Source organism: the organism of the source record quoted next, assembly GCF_019968955.1.
Source record: "MAG: Porospora cf. gigantea A chromosome Unknown PgA_NODE_171_length_31662_cov_356.592, whole genome shotgun sequence".
Taxonomy (NCBI): domain Eukaryota; phylum Apicomplexa; class Conoidasida; order Eugregarinorida; family Porosporidae; genus Porospora; species Porospora cf. gigantea A.
In genome coordinates this window covers 20,368-31,662 of record NW_027151449.1, presented here as the reverse complement: position 1 = coordinate 31,662, position 11,295 = coordinate 20,368, and the positions used below count along the sequence as shown (strand labels likewise).

Below are 11,295 nucleotides of genomic sequence, written 5' to 3'. Positions count from 1 at the left end.
TGTTTTCTGTTATGACCTGACTACCACTACGAGCACTACGGAGCCTAGCACTACGACTGCTGAGCCTACGACCCCTAAGCCTACGACTGCTGAGCCTACGACTGCTGAGCCTACGACTGCTGAGCCTACGACCACTAAGGAGAATACAACCACCACGATTGCTGTCCCTACGACCACGATTGCTGAGGAGAATACAACCACCACGATTGCTGTCCCTACGACCACGATTGCTAAGGAGGATACAACCACCACGATTGCTGTCCCTACCACCACGATTGCTGTCCCTACCACCACGATTGCTGTCCCTACGACCACGATTGCTGTGCGTACGACCGCTGAGAAGGATGCCACCACGATTGCTGTGCCTACGACCGCTCCCGTAACTACAAAGAGTACGATTAATGTAACAACCTACCGTTCTGATACCACATCCGTCCCAATCTCATCAAGCACGGACGCTGAAACTACAGCCGCTTCTGGCGGCTCAAGCGGAGTGGTCGTGATCGGTGCGGCAGTGGGCGCAGCCTGCGGCGTGGCAGTGGCGGCGAGCCTCGGATTCTTTTTTATGAAGAAAGATGACGACGACGAATCTGAGGATATGGAGGTGGATGTAGACGAAATATCCTGCCTCCGGGAAGTGCAGCTCGACGTCGGTCAAGACGACTACTATTAGAGTATTTACGAACCCTTATTCGCTCGAGCGTCAGTTAACAATGATAGCGACGCATATTAGCTCGAGCCTTCCCGAAGTTTAAACGTTTTTCTCAACGTTTCGCGTTTTGCTAATTAATGGTATTAATAAAAATCGTTAGCATCACATTCATCACTCGTTTTTGACCACGTGCATCTTTTTAACATGCTCATATGACAATGACAACGCACCTACAGACTCTCGCCGAGTTCTTCGTCAAGGGCTCCATTAGGGAAGACGGGAGGGGCGAAGGCAAACACAAGGTCTGGAATGCTTTCCTCCTTCATCTTAGGCTTGTCTTTCTTCCAAGAAGCTACATAAACGCCTCGAGTCCGAAACCCCTTCGGATACTTCGGCTCGTCGTTCTCGCAGTTTTGCAAAATACACATCCGCAATGCCGCCTCCACAAAGTACCAGCACACGGGGAATCCTAGACCGGAGTCGAGGGCGCGCCGAACGAGACAGAGACACTGCATTGGGTGCAGTCTGTGCAGTTTACAGATCAGAACAGCCGCCTCCCGTTTTCGGTTTTCCTGATGATGATACTCGCCGTCTTGGAAGTACTCTCTGAAGGGTGATACCTTTAAGAGCTGAGCAAAACCCACATCCTTGGTTTCGATCAGATGGTCCCAAACGGCAGTAGCCCTCTTCAGAAGAGCAAACGTGCAAAACGTTACCTCCTCCAGTACGGACTCGCCTTTGAGGTAGGCCACATCAGGGCTGTTGAGGTATTGATCTACGACGTCTGAGAGGTACCTGATATGCTTCTCGTCAGGTATTCGCTTGAACTGCGCCAGATTTCCAGCCAGGTACTGCAGCTGGCTTCTAAACCCAGTGAAGCAGTCACATAAGGCCGCCACATCCCAAAACCCAAGACGGTCGAACCGCGAAACGTTCATCTGCGTCTCCGTACAGTCCAGTATGTAGCTCCAAGCAGCGAAGTCGGAGATATACTGATCTAGTCGGTCGCTGAGGCTGTAACCAACTGGGACCGGGACTAGTTTCCGTGGGAACAGTGCCAGTCGGACACGACTGACCACGTTCGCGAGACCGGTCAGCACTTTGGCTGTGTTCTCCATGGAGAAATCCGCATCGAGGATCCTCACAGCCGCGAAACACATCCCGTCCTCTTGCAGGCGCTGGCTTGCTCGCTCGATATCCTCGAAAGGCGACATCGCAAACAATACTTTCTCGGTTTTGTGAATACATTCTCGGTTTTGTGTTTATTTGCACGTCACTCTTCAAGCACTTCGACAGCCGTGTCACAGTCGAGCTGAATCGCTCTCACCAACTCAGGAAACGACGCGTAGCCCGACTCTGTCCGAATTATCGCTTGCATTGTCAGAGCGAGACGGGCGCCATAAAAATCGTCCGGGACGCTGCCGAGTAGGTGCGGTTCAATGGTGAGCTCAGCATTATCAAAGTATGGGTTGAACCCGGTACTCATTACGAAAGGTACGCGGTACACTCGCTCCTCATGCTCCAGAACTGCGCGCCCAATGTAGGTACCCGACATGGGTACGCGGAAGTCTTGCTCCGGCTCTACATTGGCGGTCGGGATGCCCAATTGAGTCGAACCGCTGCCTGAATCCGACGCCTGTGAGCCTACCGACGGAACCCAGCAACAACTTTGCCTCTGACAGAAATAGGCGCGCTGGGAAAGGGTGAATCGGAGGTGATTGGGACTCTTACTCAAGGCGTACGTGTTTCTTCCAGGCAATGAACTCCAAAGGTTCGGGGTCGATTCGGAGTTGGGGGTAAACTTTAACTGGCAGAGCCTCCCCGCGGTCGGGAAGACCAAGCCGCTCGCAAGCGGACCCCAAGGTGGAAGTCGACTGCAGCCCAAGGGGCCCGAATCGCAGACGGCCATGCTGCACAAGGGAGAAGACGCATGAGAAGACGTCGTCGCCCTGAGAGTCGAGGGCTCTGAGCACCTGAACCGTGAGATGAGGTATGTACGCCCCGATATATACCGTGGTGATCTCCGACGGACATACCTCGAATCGTAGTCGGCCTCTAGTTCGGAGATACCCTGTCGCCTCTAGTATATCCGCAAACTTGGCCCACGCGCCCAACATGGGCTTTACGAGGCTGGCGTACTTCTGGGTCACAGCCTGGAAGACGTTCCTACCGTGACAGCACCCTCGACGTCCTCCATTGAGACGGCATCCGGCAAATTTTCGAAAGGGTCAGCATTCTGCGGTAACTGGACTTTCGTCTGCAGCTTGTAGCGACAAAATGCAACTGTGAACGCCCTCCAGTTGAGAAGCTCATTCTCCGCCACACCTATCATTTCGGACAATTATAACGCGGCCAACGGGTAAGACAAAGCAACTTGAGGCATATCTGGTAAGTCGTCTTTCAACGGCGCGTGGACGAGGTTGCAGGTGGTGCACATTGCCTCTAAGGACGGCAGAGGGTCTGGGAAGGGCTGTAGTTCTTGCAAGGGCGGGTTTTGCGGAATGCTTTGCGACGACCCGTCGATGACTACACGCTTAACGACTGCGTCAGGCCGGAATGCAAGTTTGACGTGAGTAATCGCGGAGTGGGCTCTTCGGGACGGGGTAAGCACGGCGGTCTCGTCGACGACGATCTCACTGCTGAGATCCGTCCACTTAAGGTAGTTGCTGCTGACAACGTACATTTGCTTCTCGACGGACATCGCGAGCAGCGCTGGATGGTACAAGTATTGCACGGCGACTTGATAGGCGGCTTGTCCTTTCTCGAAGTACACTCTGATCTGTCTTACACTCGCAGGACGCATTAACCTGAACACCAGAGATTCCTCTTTGTTGGTCATGCAATGCAAACTGCGTCCGTTCTGCGGTCCAAAAATAACTGGTGGGCGCTGAAATGTCCGCGGGGTCCGCCAGACGAAGCCGTTGTCGAATAGAGACTCGACAAAGAATGGGTGTGTCGCGTGCAAGGGAATGCACCTGCGTGCAGTGCTGGGTTGATACTCACGCCATCGCGCTGAACGCCTGCCCTAGGGGCGAGCTGGGCTCCGTCTGCTGCTGGGCCTGCCCATAAATCCGCAGATCCGCTACGTGCCCGTCAGGGTGCAGATTCAACAAGAGGTGGGAGCATACTACATGGTCGTCAAGCGCCTTGAGTATTAGGCGGCTTTTATCACCGGTAGGCTCGATGTGAGTTATCTCGTGCCAATCGGCCTCGTGTCGGTCCAACCACTCGACTACGTCTGATTCGGTCTGAGCAGACTTGTTCAGCTGCATACGTCGTACGTCTTCAAATACACTGCTGCACATGTTGCTTCCGGTCACTGGTTATGAGCCAATGTCGAACCCACGTGATATAAAGGGAGGCCTTTCAGACCGAGGACCCAGTTGCAGGTAGACAGCATCCACACGAACGGCACCGGCCAGCTCGATGATTGCAAACTCCTGGCCGGTAGAACGGCGTCGTCTCGTCCACCACCCAGAAGGGCTGTCGAACTTTAACATGTTCTCCGCAAAGCCCAGAGTCTCGTCTGTAGCATACACCACGGATGCGCCATTGTACGCCGATGCATGGTTCCACGTGCTGAAGCACTGCTCCGTCGTGTCTGCAGGGGCGCAGCCGAATACCGTGCTGCGCAGCATGCTCGTAACCTTCTTCAGCCCGTACCACGGCTGGTTCTCCACATCTACGGATTTCGGACTCTCGACGCGCTGACGCTTTCGTGGCATTTTTTTTGGAATTTATTTTATTTTAGCATACTTTCTCCGTGACTAATCACGATTTGTCAGCCGTTGATGGACGAAGACGTGAGTGGGCTGACAAACACTGACTCAGCGCGCATTGACGAGTCAAGAACTGTTCGAGCTGGCTCTTCAGTGAGTCCTTGACAACTCTGTCATACAGGCGCCAAATAGGAGATGAGGCCTACTTCGACGTCACGCCGCCTGAGGCGACCCCTCCTCCAGAACCAGTCAAGGACGCGGATCCGCGCACGCCCCGAATGAGCTTGAAGGGGTCGGCGAAGCCACCGCCTCTGCCGGACACGGCTCTGCAGGTTCACGAGGATAATGTTGATAGCCAGGCTCTGTTCGAACAAATGTTGGCTAACGAGCTGGATCAGGCGGCTGGAGGCGCACTGGAATTGCCGGACGAGCTGCCGGACAACGTGGATTTGGACACGCGACTGAAGCACACTAAATGGGACTACCGTGTGCACGCCTTGAAGGAAATCCAGAGCCAATGGGGACGGCTGGGACTGGTGGATGCACGACCAGCATTCTTCGAGTGCGTTGTAAGGGCGCTTTCGGACCGAATTCTGGCGGTGCAGAACGCATCCCTAAGCTGCTTGTCCACTCTGATAGAGATCGCATGCAAGGAGCTCGCAGAGTCTGTGTTCGACGACGTGGCGTCGATCATCGTTGAGAAGGTACTCACGGTGCCGAGGGCGTACCCTTTGGCTGAAACACTATTCCTGTCTGTGACCGAGGTAACCGAGGGCCCACGTGTGGTGACATTTATGGTGGACTTCGTGAATGGTCACTTGGACAAGAAGGGGAATCCTGCAGTGAGGGGTCCCGCCGTAAAGCGCGTGCACGGAGCTCTGTCTGTCGTCTACGCCGTGCTAAAGACGTTCAGCGTGCCCGTGATTGGTCCAAAAACCTACATGGGATGCCTGGGTGTATTTGTTTCCACGACAGACAAGAAGATTCGTGAGAAATCTTGGCAAATACTGAAGCTCACGTACGCCTCCATGCCGAGCGAGGACTTCATGAGATCCAGCATTAGAGATCCGAAACTGGCCACTGAGCTGATGCAGCAAGTCCAGACCAACAGTGAACGGGCGGAGCCTGCTACTCGACACTTCAAGAGCCTCGAGCAGAAGCTGTCTGCTCGGTCAGAGCGCTCGTCCACAGGCACCCTCGAGGTGTTGGAGATAGATGCTTGGGAGTGCGTGGAAGAGAAGGAGGCTATCAACTGCAGCACTTTGCCATCTCTAGAGAAGAAACTCAAGGAATGCGAAAAGTGGTCTGAGCGCCGCGACGCATTGGACACTTTTGCAAAAGAATTGAAGCGTGCCACGCGTCTTGCTGTACACGAGGATTACGTGAAGCTGCTCCAACTCTGTTCCCGAGTCGTCGTGTCGGAGTCGAACCAGGCTGTGATTCGTTCGGCCCTCACGGTGGTGCTCAACATTCTGAAAGGCCTTAGGAAGAATGTGGGGCCAGCGCATATGCGACTGGCTATGGAATGCGTGCGCGCCAAACTGAAGGACCGCATGAAGTCCACCACCAGCGTGGCGTACGACATCCTCGTCGCCTCACTGCTGTGCACTGGAGTAGACCATATGATGGACGACATCGTTCAGGGTGTCGCGGATAAGGTAATCCAGGTTAGACGACTGTACTTCGCATTCATTCTCGAGGCGTTTAACACGCAGAAGGAGTTCCTCAATGCCCGATCCAGGTGCCTAGCTAGGCTGGTGAAGCTGGGCTGTGAGGGAATGCAAGACTCTTCAAAGGAGGTCAGAGACGCAGCACTGGAATTCTTGGCTACGGTACAACGGACTGCTGGGCATGATGTGATTGAGGCGCAGATCACGGAGATACCAGCGAAAAAACAGCAGCAGATCCGAATAGCTTTGGAAAAGCGGCGTACTTCGGCGACTGTTAACAGTCCGACGCCTGAGAAGCCACGGTCCCCCAAGCGTCTTCTCCGAAATTCATGCAACGACGAACCTGCAGCAGCGAAGTTCGACTTGAGCTATCATTTGGCCGAAGAACGGCTTGCCACCGCTTTTCCTGAGCGCGCCGCCATCCTAGAAGGCATTCAAGCCTCTACGTGGAAGGAGAAGTCGCAGGGACTGACGGCTCTCACAGAGTCCTGGCAGCCGACCGAGGACCGCAGAGTGCTTCTCGAGGCGCTCGTATTCGTCATGCACCACTCCCAGGAGGTCCGACACGTTAATATAAACGTAAACAGAGCGGCTCTGGCGTTCCTTGCGGCTGTGGCGGGGTGGGAGCGCGACTCGGAGGTCTCTCTTATCAGCGAGGGTGTTTTAAGGACGGTCCTCATTCCCTTGAGAGATAGACTCAGCGATCCCAAACTAGGAAGCTTGGTTTTCGCCCTCTTTGTCGATATGGCGAAGATCAACGGAGCCAAAGTTGTATGTCGAGTGATTCTAGAGTACCTGCAAGGCGTCAAGAATGTTAAATGCATCAGCGTCGCCCTGAACCTACTCGACACCCTGCTACTTGGATTCGGGCCTCGCGACTGTCCCATCCACCTTTCGACGCCGCTGCTGATGAGCCAGCTTGAATCTACCGATCCTGCAGTGCGGACAGCCGCTGCACAACTGACTGGAAGTCTCTTGCGGTTCGCTGAGAGCAGGCCTTTCACTCACAAAGCCCTCACAGGAAACGCGGAGCTCAAGCTTAGCGTGGTGGAAGGAGTAAGGATGAGCTCTCTGTCTCAGTAACATTCGTTTCAGATTATGTCGAAGGCGTCGTCCAGTGAGCAGGACCCGGCGCCGCTGCTCGGCTCGGTCGAAGTCAGTGTCAGTGATGAGGAATCGGACGACAAGATGGTGTGCCTGATGTCAGTCATGTCTCCCACTAAGGTTAAGGCGGCATCGGATCCTACCAACTGGAAGACCAGACGAACTGCCTTGCAGGAGATCGCCTCCTCCGTTTCGGAATGCGGGCGCGTTCGACCTCAAAAGTTGGGCGAGATCATTGGACTCATCAAGACCCGTGTGCTGGATTCGAACAGAACAGTTGCTATCGAGGCTTTGAACCTCGCTGGGACCTTAGCCCCTGCCTTGGGACCAAGCGGGGCCAATACGCATGCCCAGTCTGTCGTTCCAGCGATTCTACCACTGCTTGCGAATCCCCGCATGCGTGAGGCCGTGCAGCGCGCAAACTGCGCCTGGGTCGATGAAATCGGGGTTGTGGAGTGGCTACGCCTGCTTATTGCCCGCCGTGTATTGCAAGACGCTGCAAAAGCCGAGCTCAGGGAAGCCCTACTGATGGAGATTGCATCCGACCAGACCATGCATTGGGACTGCGTCAGCGACTTCGATTCCGGAGTTCTGGAGCACTTGGCGCAGATACTGCTCGGCGACTACGTCCAAGATCGATCCGCTAACGTTCGCATGCTGGCCGAAGTCGTGCTCGAGAAGATTTCAGTGCATTCGGGACCCTCCACTCTCAAAGCTGTCTACGATCAGCTGAATCCCGAGAAACAAAGGAACGTCTCGCAGGTGATGAGCAATCTGGCTCCTGGAGCACAGCCGGCTCCTGCTTTGGCTGCTCCACAGCTGGAGTCGCGACCTGATCGCAAAAGGCCCCCACCGACGGTTTCCGGCCGCCGCCAAGCCGTAAAGAGCTCTGCGAAGGAGTTCAGGAAAAGTCTCAGCGGGAAGCCTATCGTAGCCAACGCAGTCGGTCGTCATGTCAAAAGCAGCAAGTGGGACATACACCTCACCACGGAGGACGTCCTGACGCTGCAATGCCAGCTGAAACCCCAGCTGAATGTGGCTTTGCAAGCACATATGTTCGAGAGGAATAGAGCTCAACTACCCCGCATTCTATCTACTATTGAATTCTGGATAGAATGGATACACAGCATGAGCAGCGAAGAGGAACTAAGCTCTTTTCTTGACGTGGTCGACCTTCTGTTCAAGTGGATTGCCTGGCGGCTACAGGACGAGCAGCTTCGGCTGGTGAATGCCGTCATCGACCTGCTTAGTGCCACGCTGTCCATGTTCAAGTCCGATGGAGTGGCGTTCGAGTACCAGCTCGGTCAGGTTGAGACTGAGATCGTGGTGCCGCATCTACTGCATCAAATATGCAGGCAGCACGACCAGACGGTGTGCGCTCGTTTGGAGGAGTGCCTAGGACTACTGCCACAAATTTGCGACGCCACTTGCATGTGTCACCTCCTGCTGAGCAACTGCTCCCGGAAAAAAGGTAGGTCTCGCTGTACGGCTTCTGCGACGCTCTCCAGTTACACTATGCCTCCGTCACGTGGCGCATATCATCGACGTGCTCGGACTGGAACCTCTCGGGGACCTCTCGGTGGACGACGTCACACTGCAGGTAGCTGGATACATGTCGGATAAGTACGACGAGGACGCACGAAACGCGGCTGCCTTCGCCTTCTGCACGATAATCTCCTTCCTGCCCGATGAGAAGCAGCTCACGCTCGTGGAGGAGTGCGACACTACGCACGTGGGGGTCCGGAACCGCATGGCGCTGTTTCTGGAGAACAACCCGTCATTCTGCAACGAACCCAGCGCAGACGGCAGCGTCGGTGACTTGGACCGTTCAGAGCTGGACATGACAGAGATCGATATTGCCAACAGGCTTCGGTCTGAGGTTATGGAGCGTGAGATGCAGGAGACACTCGATTTAATAAGAGGACATCGCGAAACGAGCGTTAAAGTGCAGTCCCGCCTTCTCAGACGTGACCTGCTGGAGACATGGCGTCGCGACCATGAAGGCATGATCGGACCGAAGGAGGTCGACATCGCCTATTTCGTCGGGATTCAGAAGATGAATGAGGCCCGCGAACTCAACCATGCTGAGTCTCTCGTGATTGACCTGGAGATTCGCAAGCTGTTTTCCCCTGACATGCAGGTGATTCGTGACGGAGCACAGCGACTGAACTTCATCATCGGGCAGTATGGGCTCAACAACGAGTCAACTTTACCTGCCGCCCTCTCGTCGGAGCTGCTACCCGGTTGTGCTTCCGCACTGGCGACATGCTTCTCGAGACCGAACCTCAGCACACGTGGAGCGCAGTCATGTGCTACTGCTAAGGACGTCGCCTGCATACTAGAACTCTTCGTACGGAATAAGAGGGTGCTGCTAGCATCTTCTCCCAGAACTATTCAATGTGAGACGTGGGTGAACTATTCACAGCACTCTATCTCACTGTCATGAAGTGCATGTCCTGCCACTCTGAGTGGGCAGAAAACACCGAAGACGATCGGCTGGTCTCCCTGCTCAATTCCGTGGTGGGTACTCACATGATGGCCGTCGTATCCCCTGCTACTGCCTACAGACTACTGCCAGTGGTCTTCGAATTTGTTCTCTTTGAGCGAGAGGAGTGCTACACAGGGGAATACAACCCCCACTCCCTTCTGAACAGAGGAATCGACACCAACCTCGCTTTCCGCGTGCTAGGTAGATTTCTGAAGAAGTTCAACGGCAAGCACCCGTCCCCCACCCCACGACTAAGCGTGTTCCCCCCTAAGCAGGAAGACCAGAAGAGTTATGCTCGGTAAGCCCCACACATCATCCGAGTCTGTCCATTACTTTCCAGACTGCTGGACGTGGCGTTTCACTGCTTGCGCATACTGGACGCCGTGGAAGGGCCTCGTCTCGACTTGTTCCAAGCGGTTCACACCGACTTCGGTGGTCTAATCACGACGGATCTAATCAATCACCAAGAAGACTTGCGGTTGGCCCTCATTGAGAACCGACCATTCGTACCGCTGCTGCAGCGCGAAAAAGAGATGCTGGAGGCATTTCTGCGGGAGGTGTTCTTTATCGCCTGCACCGTGTCGCCTGTCGTGGCAGGCGTCTACTTCCGTGACAAGGGCATATCGACCGACACGGTAAGACACGGATAGTACCACCCTCTCATTCTTCGCAGAGCGCGACAAATCTCTACCTCAAAGCTCGATTGGAGGCTCTAATGAACGAACTGGGAAGTAGGTGGCAATGGCGACACACAACACAGAATCGGATTTGTCCGACTATTTCGCTCTTCATAGACAATTTCTGGAACACAGCCAGGTGCTAACGACGCCACTACGAGGGCCGCTACCTCCGTTCCAGATGGATGACTTCGTCGCCAACGTGCCGGCGGATCTCCGGCTTGTCGATATCGACAGCACGTTGGCGCATGGCTGGGCCGAACGGCGGTCGCAACTTTCGCCACTGCAGCAGGAGCGGGGAATGCTCTCTGCAGACCTCTGGCCGTCCACACAGCTGCTTGTTGATTGGCGGGTGCGGTTGGACCGCAGTCGCAAGCGACTCGGCATGCCTGCCTCTAAACTGTCGAAGTCCCTGCTGCTGCGCACGTCCAAGGCCTCTGACGACACGACAGAGGTTCTGGAGGAGGCTATGGGGGAGCTTTTCGTCCAGCTGCAGAACACTTTGTGGGAGTCGAACTACTTGCGTCGACCAGGATCCCGTGGTGTGCACGAGAAGTTCATGTGAGCGCAGGATAAATTCGTCACACAGATTGGATATCCTCGAAGCTAGAGAGGAACTTAACCTTTCAGTGGCTTGGTCTACTTCTTAATGCGGTAGCGATAAGTCGTAGCCACAACGGGAGGATCTGAATCTAGAAGCGGTTCAAACCTCACAAAACAAGTCCACGAAGTCGGATTTGCTCAACGACGCATACGTGGGTCGTTCGTGGCTATATACGTCCCGAAACTCCAGTGCGGCACGCACAATCTGCGTCACCAGATAAGTCCGCACACACCTCCAGCCTTCGTGCGACTCGTTCAGCCCGCAGATCTACATGATGATCCCTCCGTCTGTAGGCTCTTTTGTATCGCATGACTTCTCTGTGTGATTCCCTTCGTTGCTCTCACTTTGGCATGCCGCCAATCTCGAGAGAGGGCATCTCCC

The 11,295-nt window shown here is 54.8% G+C and overlaps 5 protein-coding genes across 14 annotated transcripts; 2 read left to right on the top strand and 3 right to left on the bottom strand.

Annotated features, from left to right (window-relative positions):
* Positions 1-33: 33 nt before the first annotated feature.
* KVP18_004575 (uncharacterized protein) lies at positions 34-673 on the top strand (the record flags this gene model as incomplete). Its single annotated transcript, XM_067957328.1, has 1 exon — positions 34-673. A coding segment is annotated over one exon (640 nt), but the record flags the coding sequence as incomplete, so codon positions are not given.
* A 209-nt stretch (positions 674-882) lies between these two features.
* Positions 883-1,866, bottom strand: KVP18_004577 (uncharacterized protein; the record flags this gene model as incomplete). The annotated part of the gene is made up of 1 exon (XM_067957330.1): positions 883-1,866. One exon carries the CDS (start codon positions 1,864-1,866, stop codon positions 883-885), a length of 984 nt encoding a protein of 327 aa, XP_067812130.1.
* Positions 1,867-1,925: 59 nt separating this feature from the next.
* On the bottom strand, positions 1,926-2,984 carry KVP18_004568 (uncharacterized protein; the record flags this gene model as incomplete). 3 transcript variants are annotated; one of them, XM_067957306.1, is made up of 4 exons in its annotated part: positions 1,926-2,271; positions 2,301-2,345; positions 2,384-2,793; positions 2,823-2,849. In XM_067957306.1, 4 exons carry the CDS (start codon positions 2,847-2,849, stop codon positions 1,926-1,928), a joined length of 828 nt encoding a protein of 275 aa, XP_067812109.1.
* Positions 2,985-2,993: 9 nt separating this feature from the next.
* Positions 2,994-4,377, bottom strand: KVP18_004579 (uncharacterized protein; the record flags this gene model as incomplete). 4 transcript variants are annotated; one of them, XM_067957336.1, is made up of 3 exons in its annotated part: positions 2,994-3,627; positions 3,656-3,971; positions 3,999-4,377. In XM_067957336.1, 3 exons carry the CDS (start codon positions 4,375-4,377, stop codon positions 2,994-2,996), a joined length of 1,329 nt encoding a protein of 442 aa, XP_067812136.1. The 4 variants fall into 4 exon arrangements, with proteins under 4 accessions (XP_067812136.1, XP_067812135.1, XP_067812134.1 ...); XM_067957335.1 differs by lacking the exons at positions 3,656-3,971; positions 3,999-4,377 and having other exon boundaries at positions 2,994-3,491; XM_067957334.1 differs by lacking the exons at positions 2,994-3,627; positions 3,999-4,377 and having other exon boundaries at positions 3,652-3,957.
* Positions 4,378-4,443: 66 nt separating this feature from the next.
* Positions 4,444-10,960, top strand: KVP18_004572 (uncharacterized protein; the record flags this gene model as incomplete). 5 transcript variants are annotated; one of them, XM_067957312.1, is made up of 10 exons in its annotated part: positions 4,444-4,455; positions 4,484-4,524; positions 4,553-7,097; positions 7,137-8,616; positions 8,654-9,544; positions 9,571-9,931; positions 9,974-10,268; positions 10,307-10,364; positions 10,394-10,871; positions 10,900-10,960. In XM_067957312.1, the coding sequence occupies 10 exons, from the start codon at positions 4,444-4,446 to the stop codon at positions 10,958-10,960; spliced, it is 6,222 nt and encodes a 2,073-aa protein (XP_067812115.1). The 5 variants fall into 5 exon arrangements, with proteins under 5 accessions (XP_067812115.1, XP_067812118.1, XP_067812114.1 ...); XM_067957311.1 differs by lacking the exons at positions 4,444-4,455; positions 4,484-4,524; positions 4,553-7,097; ... (2 more) ...; positions 10,394-10,871; positions 10,900-10,960 and having other exon boundaries at positions 7,140-8,616; positions 8,654-9,591; XM_067957314.1 differs by lacking the exons at positions 4,444-4,455; positions 4,484-4,524; positions 4,553-7,097; ... (3 more) ...; positions 10,394-10,871; positions 10,900-10,960 and having other exon boundaries at positions 9,597-9,931; positions 9,974-10,283.
* Positions 10,961-11,295: the final 335 nt, after the last annotated feature.